The sequence below is a fragment of the Oikopleura dioica genome, chromosome XSR (genome assembly GCF_907165135.1).
Source record: "Oikopleura dioica chromosome XSR, OKI2018_I68_1.0, whole genome shotgun sequence".
Taxonomy (NCBI): Eukaryota; Metazoa; Chordata; class Appendicularia; order Copelata; family Oikopleuridae; genus Oikopleura; species Oikopleura dioica.
In genome coordinates this window covers 9,046,299-9,063,045 of record NC_137294.1, presented here as the reverse complement: position 1 = coordinate 9,063,045, position 16,747 = coordinate 9,046,299, and the positions used below count along the sequence as shown (strand labels likewise).

The 16,747-nt window shown below is 44.8% G+C and overlaps 7 protein-coding genes across 7 annotated transcripts; 1 reads left to right on the top strand and 6 right to left on the bottom strand.

The window, feature by feature from the left end:
* Positions 1-94: 94 nt before the first annotated feature.
* On the bottom strand, positions 95-4,278 carry LOC145706975 (importin-4-like). The gene is made up of 11 exons (XM_081784442.1): positions 4,162-4,278; positions 4,006-4,122; positions 3,862-3,963; positions 3,359-3,821; positions 3,049-3,312; positions 2,731-3,002; positions 1,441-2,503; positions 1,349-1,399; positions 909-1,300; positions 591-863; positions 95-547 (listed from the first exon to the last, which is right to left on the bottom strand). The coding sequence occupies exons 1-11, from the start codon at positions 4,234-4,236 to the stop codon at positions 437-439; spliced, it is 3,183 nt and encodes a 1,060-aa protein (XP_081640568.1). The 5' UTR covers positions 4,237-4,278; the 3' UTR covers positions 95-436.
* A 404-nt stretch (positions 4,279-4,682) lies between these two features.
* Positions 4,683-6,272, bottom strand: LOC145706982 (uncharacterized). The gene is made up of 6 exons (XM_081784449.1): positions 6,184-6,272; positions 5,941-6,126; positions 5,735-5,902; positions 5,269-5,664; positions 5,150-5,227; positions 4,683-5,083 (listed from the first exon to the last, which is right to left on the bottom strand). Exons 1-6 carry the CDS (start codon positions 6,251-6,253, stop codon positions 4,947-4,949), a joined length of 1,035 nt encoding a protein of 344 aa, XP_081640575.1. The 5' UTR covers positions 6,254-6,272; the 3' UTR covers positions 4,683-4,946.
* Positions 6,273-6,285: 13 nt separating this feature from the next.
* LOC145706983 (digestive cysteine proteinase 2-like) lies at positions 6,286-7,530 on the bottom strand. Its single transcript, XM_081784450.1, is given in 5 exon segments — positions 6,286-6,418; positions 6,463-6,539; positions 6,542-7,054; positions 7,100-7,310; positions 7,356-7,530. Coding segments are annotated over 5 exon segments (978 nt in total). The 5' UTR covers positions 7,494-7,530; the 3' UTR covers positions 6,286-6,379.
* A 249-nt stretch (positions 7,531-7,779) lies between these two features.
* On the bottom strand, positions 7,780-8,761 carry LOC145706985 (calcium channel flower homolog). Its single transcript, XM_081784453.1, has 5 exons — positions 8,692-8,761; positions 8,487-8,650; positions 8,348-8,441; positions 8,114-8,307; positions 7,780-8,069 (listed from the first exon to the last, which is right to left on the bottom strand). Exons 1-4 carry the CDS (start codon positions 8,739-8,741, stop codon positions 8,115-8,117), a joined length of 501 nt encoding a protein of 166 aa, XP_081640579.1. The 5' UTR covers positions 8,742-8,761; the 3' UTR covers positions 7,780-8,069; position 8,114.
* A 486-nt stretch (positions 8,762-9,247) lies between these two features.
* On the top strand, positions 9,248-9,789 carry LOC145706987 (tax1-binding protein 3-like). The gene is made up of 2 exons (XM_081784456.1): positions 9,248-9,458; positions 9,504-9,789. Exons 1-2 carry the CDS (start codon positions 9,337-9,339, stop codon positions 9,721-9,723), a joined length of 342 nt encoding a protein of 113 aa, XP_081640582.1. The 5' UTR covers positions 9,248-9,336; the 3' UTR covers positions 9,724-9,789.
* A 2-nt stretch (positions 9,790-9,791) lies between these two features.
* LOC145706978 (putative ATP-dependent RNA helicase Pl10) lies at positions 9,792-12,785 on the bottom strand. The gene is made up of 11 exons (XM_081784445.1): positions 12,672-12,785; positions 12,284-12,456; positions 11,934-12,241; positions 11,771-11,892; positions 11,495-11,728; positions 11,235-11,453; positions 11,014-11,194; positions 10,784-10,968; positions 10,547-10,735; positions 10,315-10,506; positions 9,792-10,274 (listed from the first exon to the last, which is right to left on the bottom strand). The coding sequence occupies exons 1-11, from the start codon at positions 12,744-12,746 to the stop codon at positions 10,176-10,178; spliced, it is 1,977 nt and encodes a 658-aa protein (XP_081640571.1). The 5' UTR covers positions 12,747-12,785; the 3' UTR covers positions 9,792-10,175.
* Positions 12,786-13,497: 712 nt separating this feature from the next.
* Positions 13,498-16,686, bottom strand: LOC145706976 (major vault protein-like). Its single transcript, XM_081784443.1, has 4 exons — positions 16,490-16,686; positions 16,121-16,441; positions 13,875-16,038; positions 13,498-13,831 (listed from the first exon to the last, which is right to left on the bottom strand). Exons 1-4 carry the CDS (start codon positions 16,595-16,597, stop codon positions 13,716-13,718), a joined length of 2,709 nt encoding a protein of 902 aa, XP_081640569.1. The 5' UTR covers positions 16,598-16,686; the 3' UTR covers positions 13,498-13,715.
* Between the last annotated feature and the right edge of the window lie 61 nt (positions 16,687-16,747).

Below are 16,747 nucleotides of genomic sequence, written 5' to 3'. Positions count from 1 at the left end.
AGAAAGTAAAGCCAACGAAATGCATTATCCTGTAAAAAATCAACAACGCACATAAGTCATTTACCACAACTGGTCAATGACTATTTTGAATATATTTTCCTTTTCCACATAAGTGTTAATTTATTGAATAAATTACTTAGGGATGACTGTTGCAGCTGAACATCTTTGGTTGACGGTTCCTTCTTATTTGGACTTTGAGGGTGAAATAACTAGGTTTGAACTGACATACAAAAGAAAACATGTGTTTACGCTCAATAGTTAAAACTCGTTTTTCACTCGCAAAGCCCACTTGTTCAATATCTGTTGAGCATTCTGGGGATCGGACTTACAGGTTGGTAACTGGTTTTGCACATAAATGAAGAAAAATAGAAACAGTTTGTGGCTGGCGTAAGCAACTACGCTAGTGAGTATTTGTGAGTACATCTTCGGGATAGAATCAGTTGATTTTAGTGTTGACTTTCACAATCTTATTCCAGACTTTTTCAGGCGAGCTCTTTTTGAGCTCAGCAAACATATTCGGATCAGCTCCAGATAGTTGTGACATAAACTAAATTATGACAAGATCCTTTGAAGGGGAAGCTATATCTCACCTGTCCGATTTTCAAAATGGTCTTTTTGTCAGAGGTAATCTCTGGATTCAAGTTGTTGACAGAGTTCAAACAGTGCCCAGCAAGTTCTTGAAGTCGTCCAAGAACTTCCTGGTTTCCTTCAGTGAGAAGTTTTTCGATAACCTCCAAGGTCATTCGCCATTCGGTGTGATCTTCTGTCAATGGAAGACGGGCCAAGAATTGAGAGGAATACGCAGCACGAGTTTCAGCGTGTCCAGCATAGAGCATTCTGGCAATAGCGCCAGTCACATTGTCCTTAAAAGACCTTTGAAAAATATGCAAAAGACGATGATGACTTACTCTAACTTGCATATTTTTGGACTCGTTGAGTGGAAGGGATTTGAGAGCTTCTGGAATCATAGAGATGCCAGTCTCGCCAGAGGTAGCGACGAGGACACCAACACCATAAACAGAGTTGTTGCGGATGTTATCATCTTCGGATGACGTAAATCTCATGAAAACTGGAAGCAGCTGCTTGACGAAGCCTTCGGCACAGTTGGAGCCGAGGGTGTCGAACATATCACCGAGGATACCGATGGCACACGCTTTAGAACCGGAATCGGGCTTCTTCATCAGAGCTGCAGCAGCCGGCAAAATGTCCGCAAGACCCTCGGTGATAACGCCTTGAGGATCAACAGCGGCAACAGCGACGAGAAGCTCTCCAGCTCCGTCGAGAATTTCACGCTCGATTTCTAAAATTATTTTAAATACATCGCCTTGGAGTAGTAAGAGTTAGTTACCTGAGGCTTCTTCATCAAGCTTGACACCAGAATCTTCTTCGTCATCATCATCTAAGTTCAATTAATACGAAAGATTAATAGCGGTCACTTACCCATCATGCAGATGAGTTCGCCCATCATGGCCATTCGGACAGTTTCCAAGATTCGTTTCGTCTCGATGGGTTTCTTGTAAGTGTCAAGAACCTCCGAGATTTCAGCCATGATGAGAAGGGCACACCCGTGATCAGCATCGGTTCCGATTGTGTCAATTCCTTTAGTAACAGCCTCGACGAGAGCAGCTTCATTACCAGAAACCTTGAACATGGCATGGCCAAGGTGAATAAGAGCAGCACAAGCGAATTTACGAACATCTTCGTTAACAAAGTCGGTTAAGCTCTTGCACTCGTTATAGAGTTCAGTGCTGGCATTCGCGAGCTGTTCGGGAATTTTCTGCGCCATGCGAATGATGCTGGAGAGCGCGGTATGCTTCTCTTCCATGTAGGAGTTTTCAATGGTGAAGTGTTCAATCTCTTCACCGTCGTCGCCGTCTTCGATATCATCATCGATGTCCTCAGCCTCGAAAGCAGCAGAGACTTCGTTATCGTCATCACCAATCATCTTGACACCGATGCCTTCAGTGGACTTGAGAGTCTCCATCAAACATTCGAGGATTCGAGGAACAGCTTCGAGAAGCTGTGGAGGGGAGTTTGGAAGGGAGACAACCGAGCAAGAAAGGTTGAGGGCAGCACGTCGAATATCAGGGTCAGTTTCAGCAGAAACGAGCTGTCCAGCAAGTGAGAGAGAGTCGGCAGCCATTGGAACGAAAGATTCACCAGCGGCTGAAGCAAGGGTGGCAAGAGTGTCCAAGGCAGAAGCTTGGAGCATGATGTTTTCAGGAGTGTCTTCGGCAGTAGCGGCCGCGGATTTGGGCAAAAGGCCTTCAAGCATAGAGATGCAGTTATGAAGATGAGGGCCGATAACATTTTCGGCACAGGCGATGATAACTCCAAGAGCAGATACAGCAAGAGTAGCGACTTGACATTTGTCAGAATTACCCATTTGCATGAATCGATGCATCGAGCTCATAAGGGATGGAAGAAGGCTCTCGATCTGATCTTCATCGAGCGTTTCAGCAAGCTGTTCGATGCAATAGAGACCTTTTTCCAATTGACTGTGCTGAAGAATAAGCGTGACCACAAACCAAATCAAAATACTTTGCCTAGAGTCTAGGCCCTAGACATCTATCGAATATTTTTGATTTTCATTTATTCGCGAGATCTTTCCGTAGTCCGCCTGAAGAAAACCTGTATACTATACAGTGTATAGGTCGAAAAATCTTGCGAATAAATGAAAATCAAAAATCAAACACGTCAACATCAAAAGAATCTTTTGAATACACGTACTTTCATGAGATCATCCGGCGAGTTTTCCAAGAGTCCAGTAACGAGCTGCAGAACTCTAGGCGCAAATTCGGTCATTGCTCCAACCATCTGTTCGGCGAACTGGCCCAAAGCGTAGAGGGCTGCACCTCGAAGAGCTGGGTTATCGCTCTGAAGGGACTCACAAGCGAAGGTTACAAGGGACTCGACGTGACCAGCCTCGATAAGAGGGCTTGCGCACCCTTCGCAGATGACCGCCAGAGCTGATAAGGCAGCACGCTTCTGATGAGCTTGACCTATTCAAGATAAAACTGTCAATCGTTTTCACAGCATCATTTTTACCTTGAGACGCACGAGTCGCAAACTCCATGATAACGCCCAAAACTTCTGTGTTGGGAAGCTTGATTGAAATAGTATCAAGAAGTTGAAGAGCGATCGATCGAGGAGTATCTTCTTCTTCGTCATCTTCGTCCTCTTCATCTTCCATGAGAATAGGGAAGCAAAGATGCATAAGATCTTGTGTCATTTTTTTCTTTTTAATAAACTTCGACTTTGCGGACACAGCCTGTGTCAAGAAGTTACCCGCACAGCATCGAAGAGCGGGATCTATCGCACAAAGATTTTTATTTTATCTACATCCCCGTTAACTCACCTGCATCACCAGTTCCGAAGACTTGAGCAGCCCATGTAGAAAGATCTTTGAGAGCATCTGCGTTAAGAAGACTGACTGGACAGTCGAGAGCAGACTGGAAGACTTCGAAACCTTCCGCAGCCCAATCACCTTCACCAGCTTCAGCGATGCACTGGACAGCACCCACAGATTTTTGCAAAAGAGATTTGGCGGCGGCTTGGTTAGACTCATCGAGCTCCGTCAAAATGGCGCCGAGCGCACGTAGAGCTTGGTGGAGAGAAGTTGCTTCATTGTTGTTAAGACAGCTGCCGATGAGCTCGAGGCATTTAGCTTGCGTGGTCTTTTCTCGGACTACAGCTGGTGCGGAGGTCGCCATACGCGCAAGAAGTTCTGCTCCTTTCGCAGGTTGCGATTCACAAGCTTGCTGAACGAGGTTGAAGAAATCCGGCCACTCATTGTTCTTTCTGAGGATACCAGAGCAAATCTAAAAATATTTATGTTCTTGATTGAGAAATGAATCTAACCTCAGCAACTGCAGACCAAACAGAGGCGACTTCTTCAGTTGTCAGTGATTGCAGCATGTGTTCCCGAATTGCATTTTGTTCGTTGGCTTGAAGAGTGGAAAACTTAACTCAATTTTACTTTCGAAGGAGACTGCCTGATCGAACCTTTCGTGCGATATCTTTTCGCAGGAGAACAGCCGCCATTTGGCGAACCGAGGCGTCATGGTCCGATAGGGTAAGCTGCATCAGATTGGGAAGCAAGCTTTTGTCATTCTTAATTTCCTAAAGAACAGTTAGCAGCAGAAACCGTAGATTGCTTGCCTTCATTCGCGCGGTGGCCGCAGCAGCCTTCTCGGGGTTGAGCAGGTCAACACAAATCTCTCTAATTTTCTCCATCGCGCGATACTCACTCTAAAAAACATTTTTACGTTTTTCCATGCGACCAAAATGCATAATAATAATAAATAACAAGCGAAACTTATTTTCACGTGGCGATAATTGCCTCAGACTAAGAATATGACTCAGTAGTGACTCATAAATAGCAAAGAATAGCTGATTGCATCCTTTATGCATATCCGGTCCGTGTTATCCCGCAGAATAAGGAGGCCAAACTTTTCTGAAAATTCCTCTTCATATGTGTCATTCTCTGACCTACTGATGCTCAATCTACGCGCGCACAGAAGCGCGGTACAAGTGTGTGCGCAGCCAAACTCTTGTGCGTCTCAACTTTGTCCAGATCAGGAGACGCTGACTCTGGATTTCAATCGTTACTTCACAGTATAAAAACCATTGAATAGCATCACAAGAAAGTTTAATTATTGGGACGAAATCAAAGATAAAGGCGTATGTAAAATACGGTATGTTACATACCGTATGTACCCTCCAGAAGAGATGTAGTTAATGAATAAGAACAAGCTCTAGAAAAAAGAAGATTCTAATTTCTTTTCGGCAGTTGAAGCGAGTATTTATTACGGTGGAGAACAGATCCGAAATAGTTTTATGATGATATATATATAGGGAGCAATTTTTTCTATCTTTGTTCTAAAAAGAAAGCTTTCTCAAGGTTCAGCATGTTGAAATTCCTGTAAAGATGATGTGGCAAAAGTTTACCACGGTGTGTCGCCCAATGCTTTCCAGAAGACATGATCGTATCCTTTGATGTTCATGATGCCTTCTTTTATTTGCATTTTCCATTGATTTTTGTTTCGCGTGATTTTATCGTACTTGCATACAAGGATGTTTTCTTAAAAAATGAAAATCAGTTAAGAATAAAAGGGCCGAATTCATAAAAGGACGTAAAATTGCTTACCACAATCAAAGGTTTCATCGACGCCGGGACTGGGACAATTATCGTCAGAATTTAGAGCGGGTTCGTCGACATGTTCGGCTTAATGAAAACTGAGCTGTAATCTCCAAAATGAAACTTACTGTCAGAATCAGGATCGTCACTTGAAGATGAGCTCAAGGATCCTGAGGATACATCATCGCCGACGCCATCTATTTGGATAATAATTTCGCTATCTTCGTCTAACAGCGATCTGATAGATTCTGGAAGTGTTGTAGGAATAGGAGGTGGATTTGCAGGAGCTGATTTTGTTTCGGGAACTTCGATTGATGGAGCTGGGGTGACTTCTGATTCCAGTTCAAGTTTATCATCACTTGTTCCATCGAGTTGATGAACGTGGTTGCTGTTTGGACTAGCCCGGTGGCTTGGACCAGGGGATAGGTTCTGGGCACGGTTATTTTGAACTATGATTCTCTGTTGCTGCGGCTGTCGCTGCTGCTGGGAATGTTGAGGACGTTGTTGAACTATGTATTGAGTCTCAAACAGGCTCTTTTCTCGTATTCATTGAAGGGTGGGTCTCTTATTTCTTGGAATTAATGAGCGGTTCCTGAACTTGTTGAGGCCTTTGAACATAGATGCGCTGCGGTTGGGGCGACTGTTGTACATTTGGGGACTGGTTACTTCTATATTGAACGTATTGAACTGGTTGCCCGTTGCTAGTGAATTGTCTACGCTGAATCGGTCGGCCATCTTGACTGACTTGTCGTTGTATATAGACTGAAACTAGAAAAATAAATAATGACAGAAGTAAAAACCTTGTTGAGGCTGTCGCACAATTTGTTGAGGTTGACGGACAACCTGCTGCTGAGATTGGCGACCAGGTTGTCGAGTAACCGCTTTGGTTTCGGCGAGTTTTCGCGTCCAAAGACGCTTGACGTCTAACAGACTTGCTTCATCGTAACCTTCCTCAATGAACGCGTCCCGGCATGCTTTCATAACGTCTTAATGCCTGCTTTAAAACGACATTTCAAGTGTGACTGAAGAGGTCTTTCGGTTACCTGAAATGACACCATCATACACCGAAGCCGTTATATAATGCGAAGGAACTGATGTCTGAGGAAAAACCATTCTATGAGAATTTTTTAAGATTTTTTATCGTCTTTTGACAATTTATTTGCATTTGAAAGAAAGAAAGAAGAACAGTGAATTTGGGTATGGAAAATACCCAGTCTGGTTATAATACAGAGCCTTCGCTTAAAGCTGGGGGTAGGAAGCGGAGGTGGCGATACCACACTAAAAATGGAAATAATACGATGAACGGAGAAATTTTTACTGACGTTGTTGTTCTTGTTTCGAGACATCATGATGTAACCGTTGTCACCCCAGGTGGCAGACCAGCTGTTCTTGACGATAAAAAGTCATCGCCATTGGAGGTTCCGTATCCGACAGCAGTGACACCGTGGTCAAGGAACTGGCTGGAGCAGTTGGGCTCGTAGTAAACTCCGGAAGTGTAAAGCTGGAAGCTCATGTGCGAAGCGTCAATAGCAACGGAGATAGGGCCGATCATCTGAACAGCGTTGGCGAGAGCGCCCTCATCACCAGAGGCGATGTTGTAGCAGGATGAAAGGCTGGTTCCAACGTTAGCGGGGTTGAAAACGCATTTACCGTCCTCGGCGGTGTATGGGTATGAGGCCTCAGTGTCGACGCCTTTGTTGTCGTGAATGTATGTGAATCCCTGGGTCATAAGACCACCCGAGCATCCGTAGTTACCCCAGTTCATCGAGCAATCAACGAGCTGCTGCTCGGAGAGAGAGGTAAGGGCGTTTCCGGCAAGAGCCCACTGGGACTCAAGGGAAGCGATGGTTGAGAAAGCCCAGCATGAGCCGCACTGTCCTTGGTCCTTGACGGGAGTGACAACTGGTGGGTTGGCTTTAATAATCAAATGAATCATATTGACAAAGTGCGTTCAATTACCAGTTCGCCAGTCAGCGCTAGCTGGCATCGTCGAGTTTGCGGCGACACTGGAATCGGTGCACATTGGTGGGTGTGGGCCAGAGAGATCCTGGACCTTGGCGAGGTAGAGCTCGGCGAATTCCTCGCTGGTGAGATCGGCGAATTTGTTCATGCCGACGGTGAAGGTCTTCTCACCGGCTTCGTACGCAGCCATGTGCTCGTCGACGAAAGCCTTAAATATTCAAATGAAACATGTTCACTAAGTGCGTTCAATTACCTTGTTCTTCATCCAGACGTTGTATCGGGAAACCTCCTCAACCTGAGAAGCGTATTCGACCTCATGCTCCTCTTTCCATTCTTGGAAGAGCTCCTGAGAGGCGGAGGCGGCAGCGATGATTCCGGCGACAAGCTTCATTTTTTGATTTCGATTTTTGCTCGAACTGATCACTTCGAGCTCGACGTTTCATTTTATACTTATTAGAAGCTTGTTTTAAGCGTATAAAATGAAAATTTTATGTGCCTGTGCAAACGCTATAAAGTCAGAATGGCGCTCTCACATCGCTAACGACAGTACTGACTCGGGAAAGGGAAAGTATTTTGCGAAATCTTCAAGGTCGAATCGTCCGTGTTTTGTTCTTACTGACGGACTATTCCACCGGAGTTTTCTGTACTCGGATATTTTTATTCATGTTAAATTAGAACAAAGAAATAACAGGTGTTGAATAACTTTGAATTATATAGAATATAAAAGAACGATTAGAAACGACATAGCAACAGTTGCTTGAAGAAATTTGTCCGTGTAAGCGGTGAAAATAAAGTCCAGTCTCGGACGGTAAGATCTCTGATAATGACGTTGAATGGAAATGGATTGCAAAATGGACTAAGTAGAAAAACGATATTGCAGTAGATTTGATGAATATAACTTTGCAAAGTTTTGAGCATTTTCGTCGATTTAAGGTAACATCTGGAATAAGTACGGCACGAGAAGAGCCTGAAAAGAGCATCAGTAGAGAAACAATCTTTTAGCTTGAGTACTTTAGGGTTCTTCATTCTCAAACTGCTGATAGTTGTCACTTCGGGCAGCGTTGGCGAGCATCTGATCTCGATCAGCTTTTCGGCCAAGCGCCATTAATCCATATAAAACGCCAGTAGCGAAAGGAACGATTATTGAGCCTAAGCTGCCAAAAGGCGAGTTGCTAGCGAGCATCATGTAAGAAATCATCGAAAGGCTAAATCTCGTTACTAAAAGTGACAGTAAATATTAAATACCCGCAGTAGATTGCTCCACGATGCCAAAATCTCACTCGGTCCATTCTTTGGATTATCGGTTGAGCAAATGTGACTGGGCGGCAAACAAAAGTAGCTGAAAGAATTAAATAGTTTTTTTAGTAAAAGGAGCTGTCCGTACCCTCCATCACGAAAATGAGAAAGCCTAGGAAAAGCATAATTGCATAGCCTATAAATTCCACCGCATCAAGGCTGATGGCGCCCTTGAAAAGCCCAAAGAATCCACCAAAACAGGCAGTGATACCACCGATAACACCGGCAACTGTGGCGAGCCATCGCATCCACCTAAATCCCGGTTGATAATGTTTTTGTAACAAGCTACGTACCAGGCGACTTCTGATGCCTCATCTTTTACGGCTTGCTGTTGTTCGTCCATCCGAGCCAGTCAAGACAGTTCTAAAGACGCAAATTTCGTAATTTTTGTATAACACTGGATGCATAAATTACATCCATGCGGGGTCTTTAAACTTTTATACCGAAAGACTCGTGATTTTCGAGAAAAATCGAAAAGGCAGGTAGTATTTACTCTAGGCAAGATTTATCGCTCGTGAAAAGGGACAATTTCCACGGTTTTTTATAGACAAATTGCAAAAGTTCGAATATGGGAGTGTCATTGCGCGCTTTTTGGAAAGACAATAATGGATAAAAAATTTTCGATCGATCGAAAACTTCGAAGGTGTTCTCGATCAACCAAGTCGATTGATTAATTTTATGGTTATAATTAAAATGCTGAAAGTGAAATATATTACCTTATCTGTGATGGTGTCCCCAAAAATAAAAAAGAAACGTTTGGCCTAGTTCTCTGATAGTTGTTAAAACTGGCACGTCTCTACGACCTACTATAGCGCATGATTCACATGAGGCAATTCTAATAGCGGGTGACTCACGGTCCGCGCTATAAAGCCCAACTTGGCGGAAAGAAATCTTCCCTCTTTACGTTTTTGAAAATAAGAGTAATCGAACAAACGAAAATGAGCGCTTTTGAGGTGGCTTGCTGGGAGTACGAGATAAACAAACAAAATGGGAAGTTCGGAATTGAAATTTTCGGTGGAATCGACAAGGATCCTGCTCAAAATCCGTACTCCAAAAATGGGTAATGAAAATTGAAGAAACTCTTCTTTCTAACTCAACATTGAAGTGATAAGGGAGTCTACATAATCAAAATTGAGCCTGGAAGTGCAGCAGAAATAGGAGGCCTGAAAGTCGGTGATCAAATTTACGAGGCCAATGGATTCGACTATACAATGGTGACGTTTGCGCAAGCGGTACGCAGAATCCAGCGAAAAGATACCCTCAGATTAAAGATCGGAAGAGCGGATACCTCTCCCGGAAGCACTACCACGTCCGGCCTTTTGTAAGACTGTCCTTTAAAATGCCTTGAGCAAATAAACATGCATGAATCGACTGAATAAGACATCTTTGATAATTCCCAAATTCTATTTATTTTATGTAACCTAAGGTTGTTCATCAGAAGTTCGTTTGTTTCATAACGAGACAAGAAGATTTTCAGAGAACAGATGTGAGTAATATAAATAGGAAATCGACTTTGATGCTATGTGTGAAGATAGATTAATATTAAGAGGAAGAGATGCACCTTTCGATGAGGGAAAGTGGGAGGTTCAATAGAGAGAGGGGAGAAAGGAAAATGAAAGAAGAATTAAGGCACGACCTTGAGTTCAAATAGTGGAGAGAAATAGGAAACATGATGGGCAACAGTAACATTATGCTAGGTTGTGAATAGGTGCAGTTTCTTCGAGTTTATATTCCATTCGATGTTTGCGAGCAGCGGGCTACTCGCCAAGCTTGTAACTTAATCGTCTCCGAACCAATCGTCTTCGTCGCTATCAGCCGTAGTCGTAACAGTCTTTCGGATGCTTCCCTGATTCGCCTGTGGCACCTTCACTTTATCCTTCAACAAGATTTTGAGTGAATCTCGTCTACCAACTCACCTGAGGTTCTTCCTTGTTTGCATATCTCATATCAGTTGCCCCGTAAGGCGCTTGTCTGGCAGCGGAGCGAGCGTATACTCCACCGTTCGGTCTGACGGGTCGGTTGTCCCGATAGGCCCGCGCAATATCTTTCAGCTTCGAGGGGACTTCTTGCTTTGCTTCCGTAAGCAACTGCAAGAGGTCATCCGAAATCTAATAAAAGGTTTTATTTATTGTCTCAGTGAAGAAATACCTTGGCATTCTTTTCATTGTAGAATGCTGTGGCCCAGCCAGTGTTACCAGCACGTCCAGTACGTCCAATACGGTGGACGTATTCGTCAATCTCACTTGGCAAGTCAAAGTTGATAACATGACGGACATTTGGAATGTCCAGTCCTCTAGCAGCAACAGCAGTGGCAACCAAAATTGGTGTTTGACCAGTCTAAAAGGCAATGATTATATCTGCAACGGAGCATCTAAGGAAACAAACCTTGAACAAGTGAACGGCTTCTTCTCGTTCTTGCTGGTTTCTGTCTCCGTGGATACACGTAGAGTGGTATCCACGCTCATGAAGAAAATGGTCGAGATAATCGGCTCCTTTCTTCGTCTCTGTAAAGATGATTGTCAGCATCTCTGCTCCTTGACCGTTCTCAAGAAGCTCACAGAGCTTTCGGACTAAACAACTTCTGTCAGGCATGATGCGATCGAATTAACTTTTACCTTTTTCAGTTTCCTGGACATACTCGAATCGTTGAGTAATATTCGCCGAAGTAGATCCAACGCGACCGACAGCCAAAAAGATGTAGTTATCAAGGAAGTCAGACGCAAGCGCTTGGATCTGCTTGGGGAATGTCGCGGAAAACATGAGGGTTTGTCGATCACCCTTGGGTGGAAGAGTATCCTGGAAATAATATTGGAAGAAGCCGAAATATTACGAATACCTTTTCGATGATCCTTCTGATCTGGGGCTCAAAGCCCATATCCAACATTCTATCAGCTTCATCCAAGCAGAGGAAGCGACAGAATTCAAGACCAACTTTTCCTCGTTCGAGGAAATCTGCTAATCGACCAGGGGTAGCAACCAAAAGGTGACAGCCGCGAGAGAGATCTCGCAGTTGCTCCCCAACATCGGCTCCACCATAAATAACACAAGGACGGACCTGAATAGTTTTTATTAAGAGTAAAAATGAACAAACTGTACCTTGGATCTGTAGGCGAACTTAAGGGCTTCCTGGTAGATTTGGTTTGTCAATTCCCGAGTAGGGGAAAGGACGAGAGCGAGAGGGTAGGCTTTGCGGCTCTGGTGTCGAGGGATCTTTCCAGGATTGTGGAAGATATTGGACAACATTGGCATGAGGAATGCCGCAGTTTTACCCGAACCAGTTTGGGCGCAGGACATGATGTCTCGCCCAGCATGGATAATAGGGACAGCGTACTAGATTTCAGTGAATGAGTCGTAAGTAGGATTGCATCTTACCTTTTGAACAGGGGTAGGGACAGTGTAGTGAGCGAGCTTAACGTTTTCAGTAATGATAGGACCAAGCTCAGCAGAGATGAAATCGTCAATACAAGCGGGGACATTTTCACCAGACGTTTCAACTGAATAATCGAGTTAGTAATGCTCTTTTCTCGATAAATACCGGGGATATCGTCGTATTTGTCGAAGTTGATTCCACTAGATACGCCAGCGAAGAGCTCCTTCTCGAGCTTCTCGTCTCTGGGCTGAAGCGCGGACCAGCTCTCGTCTGGTTCCATAAAGTCGGGCATTGAGTTGCGCGAAGCGGGCCGACGGTCGTCTGGTCGACGATCGTACCCAGAAGAGCTAGGCGGACAGTCTCGTCGATCATAAAAATCTCTCCGTTCACGATCATCTCGGTAAGAGTCTCGCGGTGGTGGTCCTCGTCGATCGTAGTCGTCCCGGCGACCGTAATCTCGTCGGTCGTAGTCTCTGATGTCAACTTTGAAGATAAGGCTCTGTGTACGAAGTTACCTGTCTCTGCCGTAACCGTTGTCGCGACGGTCGTAGCCATTGTCTCTTCGATCGTATCGGTCGTAACCGCCTCGGCTGTTACCATATCCTCCCCGGTCGTAGCCGCCGCCCCCGTATCCACGATCGTAGTTAGACCGCCGATCGTCGTATCGGCGGTCGCTGTAAGAGTTACCCTAAAACTCATGGTAAACGATTTGTCTAGATCTATTTATCTAGGTCAATAAGGTAATAGAAAACTCGACCACAGCGTCTTACCGTGCAGCACGCTAATCAATACGAAGTAATAATCGAAGAATAGCGAATTTACTAGAGTCTTTTTAGGAGATTTAAATAGAATAATTTATATATTATAACATTTTAATAAGAACCCTTCTCAAATAGAACTCACCTCAGAAGTTCCTGAGCCGTTTCTCTGCGATGGAGGCCTGTAGACTTCCTTCTTTGGTGCAGAACTTTCGGTCATAAAATCTAGGAACAGTTGGTTACAGGACAGGTGCTACTCCCGATGAAGTTGCGAAGTGCAAAACAGTGCGCGAAGGGTTAATCTCTTTGATGGATGGTAGTAGTGGTGTTGATTCGGAATTCTGAGCCGTTTCAAACCCATTTGGCGAAAATAAATAAACACTGTCCGGTCAAAAAGGTCTCTTTGGCGCCCTTCGGCGTTCAATTCCGGCGAAGGGTGGAGTCTGACTCGCCGAGTTCAGGTCAACCTGAGCGCATAGAGGGGCCCTCGAATGACCGAAAAAGGTGTCAGGCTTGACTTTCGGCCAACTCAAGAGTAAAAATGGAAAGGAGTGATTGAACGGAGAGTGTGCGCACACGCTGCGCGCGTGACAAAGCAGCAATGTGACTCACCACATTCAATAACGACTATTTTTCCTAATATAACGCAGTCAAATTCTTTACTCATACTTTTTTCATTATTTTGAAATTACGCAAAGCCTTTCGCGAAGACAGAAACTTCTAATAAATTAACTATTTCTCCGAGGGAAAATTCCTAATGGCGGATCTCTTCAGAGAATCTCATTCTTATATCCGTCTCAACAATAGGATCAAATGTTGCCCCAGGATATTCTGGTATCTTCTGACAGACAATCCAAGACTATGGAATGTTTTGCGCAACAAATATGAAAAAAAATATTCTCAGTCGAACCACTTCTACCTAGACCGGACAGAAGAGCTCTAGAACTTTCCAAAATTCAAGAGAAACACGTAACAAGTGATTTTTGATGAGCGAGAATTTATTATTTAACATTTTGAAGTCGTAAGGGATGGAAACTGTCAGAACATGTGTATAAATTGAAATGTTGATAAGAGAATGAAGGCAATCTGTAGGGGTTTCGTGATAAGAAGGTTAAAATGGTAGAAAGTGTTTCAATGAAGTGATGATTGAAAGAATATTTCCTAAGGCAGAGTTGGGAATTTTTTGAACTTATAAATCTTCAGGTTGAATTCGTGGCTGAGCAGCAGGCATCGAATTGGCTGATCCCCCGGCTGCACTGATGAATCCCTGGGCAGTGTTGAGCAAGTTGATCGGGCTTCGGCCGTCTAGAAATAAATATTTAAAAGAAGCGCGTTGCAAGTGAATTACCGGTGATCAGAGTAGATGTAAGCCCAAGTGACTGGAGAAGTTTTACTTGGTTGTCTTGTCCAGCGCTTGCCATCGCGCGGATTGTATCAGGTCCGATTGCGTCGACCATTTCCTTGAACTTAGCAATTTCAAGCTTCGACTCTTCCTGCTGCTTCGTGAGCTCAAGCTCGTTCTTCTTCTTGATGTAATCGATTTCGGCGTCTCTTGCCTTCTGAAGTCGATCTAACTCCGCATCGGCTTCGATTTTCTGAGCTTCCGCGCGAAGACGAGCTTGATCAACAGAAGCCTGGAACTCGATAGCGGAAGCCTCGGCTCTTGATTTCGCTTCAGCCTGAGCTTGGCCACATGATTCGAGCGCAGCAGAAGCCGCTTGGAGTTTGAGAAGCTCCTGACGAGACTTCTCGGCTTCGGCGTCGTCTTGAATTCGTTGACGCTCGAGTTCACCCTTGGCTTTCTGCTCTACTCGGAGAGCATCTTGCTTCGCTTTGGCTTCCTGAGAGTTTGTGGTAATCTCGATCGCCAACTGGACCGACTTCATCAAAGAGTCCTTTGTGCGCTGGTCGACGGGTTCCACGCACTGAATATCGACAGATGTAATGACCAAGTGGTTGTTGGGGAATTCAAGTTTGTCCTTGACTTTCGTTTTCTCAGTATCTTCGAAGCCGAGAACAGATCCTCGGATGATCTTGGCACTGTCCTTGTGGAACTCATCGAAGGTCTTGCTGGCAACAGCGGCACGAATTCGCGACGCAGTCGTCTTGCACATATCTCCAATGAAGTCGGGAACGCAAAACAGTTTTTCCTTGGCCTCATCGGACGCCTTGGCCTTGTCCGTGTCGAAATTCCAGTTGTAAGAGACATTGAGCCGAAGTCGAGCATGATCAACTGTTTCTACGTCCACAACATCGGTGCAGAAATCCGGGCCGAGGAGAAGAACGAGTGACTTGATAACACCTGGCTTCTTTGGCTTGTCTCCAGAAAGGGACAGCACAGTGAATTGTTCATCTGGCTGCAACATCACAAGCTCGGGACCGAACACAACACGCGACTTCTTGGCCTTGAAATCGTACAGCTGACAAGCAGCATTTTGGGGCACTTCCAGGGAAACAACCCGCGCTGCTTTGGGAACTACGGTAGTAGGAAATCCCTTTCGGCCGACTGGAGCACCCACGAATTCTGCATTTGTTGCACCAAAGAGAGATCCACCTGGAGCAGCGCGTTTATGCATGTTGTCTCGTTGACGAATAACATCGTTGGAGATGTCGATGCGGTTGTTTCGATTGACCAATGGGTCGAGTCCGATGAGTTTGGTCACATGCTCTGGCAGTTCTTTCTCCCAAAACTCCTCGTTTTCTTTCAGAAGATAAGTTGTTCCGATTTCCGTGCGGACTCGTCCGGTCTTAATGTCTCGAATGTAAACACCTTCGGTTTCCGCAAGCGCAATCGCCTTGTTCAAACACTTGATGTCAGTCTCCACGGTCGGAACAAACTCGCCAGGTCCCTTGAACATCCATTTGTCTCCAGGAGCTCGCGAGATATTGTTCTCGTCTGTGAATGCTTCATTCGCAGTGAGAACAAGACCTTCGTCTTCGCCAAGAATGATGAAGTTCTGGATGCCTCTGGGGATGGATTCTTCGGGATGCAAGAAGAAGGATGCCTCTCCGCGACGCAAGATTTTCTTTCCTCGCTGATTCTTTAGGTTCGCGTCGACGGGATCTTCAATGACGCAGTACTGGCGCGAGCTCAGGGTTGTTACCGCAACTTCTTGAACGACTTCTTCGCAAATATCAGGAATAAATGCTTCGATGTCATCCTTAGTGACTAGCCAGGTATCTCCAGTCTTTCGCTCTTTTCCAGTGAAATCCGTGAAGTTGCCAGTTGCTCGGACGTGAAGTGCCTTTTTATCGGTTAGCACTCGAGAGTCCAGAGTTTCAATGACCATTTCGTGCGGTCCGGGAAGGTAGTTTCCAACTTTGCGAATGAGCCATTCTTCTCCTGCGACTCGTTTTTTCTTGTTAGCGTCTTCCAGATCACGAGTCGCTCGGAGTCTGACCGCTTGGTTACGTCCGATGATAAGCGACTTGATTACTGAAACAGCCTTCTCCTCCTTGCGGGGGTAGTAGGTAGCTGGACCGAAAAAGAGCCATTCTTCTCCCGCGACTCGCTGAATGAATAAAAATTAGTACATTATGTGACATTCTGACAGAACAATGAAATGTTTTAATGATTAAACTTTAATCTATTACCTGAGTGCCAGCCTTGTCTTTGAAGTCTTGCGTGCAGTGAATTCGAAGCGCAGTATCTTTGGCAACCACGCGAAGCTCCTTCACTTCTCCTTCCAAGACTTCTCCGGGGTAAAGAGGGAATCTTTCACCAGAAAGGAAGTCGTGAAAACGGATCTCGGTGTCGGCAAAGTGAAGCTTTGCACCGCCGTAATCGTCGTACTTGACTTCACCTTTTTCATCTCGTTCGACCGGATTCTTGATGGTCGCGAAGCTACGTTCGGGGATGGTCACGAAAGGTGTCGGATCAAGCACAATTTTCTCGTTGTCTTTGGCAACAAATGTCTATAATATGCTGTTCTCAGCAACTGATGTCCTGATAAATAGAGTTACCTGTGGACCTGTCTCCAGACGAGTAACATTTGTATTGTTGTCGATGACATGGATGTAAGAGTAAGCCGGAACTCTTACTACGGACAAATCACTCTCACGACGTCCCATCTCTTTAAAAAAAAAGTTTTTCTTTCAAAATATATTTGATTATCTCGCTATTTATTCAATTGCTGTTTTGAGACTTTCGCTGCGATGGCAGTGTCTTTATACAATGGGAGATCTCTCGGGAGTGTTCGCACATTAATCAACCAACGATCC

Coding starts and splice junctions, on each gene's coding strand:
- LOC145706975 (XM_081784442.1), bottom strand. CDS start 4,236: ATGGAGAAAATTAGAGAGATTTGTGTTGACCTGCTCAACCCCGAGAAG. Junction 2,504..2,730: donor CGCCGGATGATCTCATGAAA/GTACGTGTATTC, acceptor CTTATTCTTCAG/CACAGTCAATTGGAAAAAGG. Junction 1,400..1,440: donor CGAACTCATCTGCATGATGG/GTAAGTGACCGC, acceptor AATTGAACTTAG/ATGATGATGACGAAGAAGAT.
- LOC145706982 (XM_081784449.1), bottom strand. CDS start 6,253: ATGGTTTTTCCTCAGACATCAGTTCCTTCGCATTATATAACGGCTTCG. Junction 5,665..5,734: donor TCAAAGGCCTCAACAAGTTC/AGGAACCGCTCA, acceptor AGAGCCTGTTTG/AGACTCAATACATAGTTCAA. Junction 5,228..5,268: donor TGACGATCCTGATTCTGACA/GTAAGTTTCATT, acceptor GTTTTCATTAAG/CCGAACATGTCGACGAACCC.
- LOC145706985 (XM_081784453.1), bottom strand. CDS start 8,741: ATGGACGAACAACAGCAAGCCGTAAAAGATGAGGCATCAGAAGTCGCC. Junction 8,651..8,691: donor GAGGCATCAGAAGTCGCCTG/GTACGTAGCTTG, acceptor ACCGGGATTTAG/GTGGATGCGATGGCTCGCCA. Junction 8,442..8,486: donor TCTCATTTTCGTGATGGAGG/GTACGGACAGCT, acceptor TAATTCTTTCAG/CTACTTTTGTTTGCCGCCCA.
- LOC145706987 (XM_081784456.1), top strand. CDS start 9,337: ATGAGCGCTTTTGAGGTGGCTTGCTGGGAGTACGAGATAAACAAACAA. Junction 9,459..9,503: donor AATCCGTACTCCAAAAATGG/GTAATGAAAATT, acceptor TCAACATTGAAG/TGATAAGGGAGTCTACATAA.
- LOC145706978 (XM_081784445.1), bottom strand. CDS start 12,746: ATGACCGAAAGTTCTGCACCAAAGAAGGAAGTCTACAGGCCTCCATCG. Junction 11,893..11,933: donor CAAATACGACGATATCCCCG/GTATTTATCGAG, acceptor TCGATTATTCAG/TTGAAACGTCTGGTGAAAAT. Junction 10,507..10,546: donor ACAATGAAAAGAATGCCAAG/GTATTTCTTCAC, acceptor ACCTTTTATTAG/ATTTCGGATGACCTCTTGCA.
- LOC145706976 (XM_081784443.1), bottom strand. CDS start 16,597: ATGGGACGTCGTGAGAGTGATTTGTCCGTAGTAAGAGTTCCGGCTTAC. Junction 16,442..16,489: donor GTCTGGAGACAGGTCCACAG/GTAACTCTATTT, acceptor AGCATATTATAG/ACATTTGTTGCCAAAGACAA. Junction 16,039..16,120: donor AAGACAAGGCTGGCACTCAG/GTAATAGATTAA, acceptor TTATTCATTCAG/CGAGTCGCGGGAGAAGAATG.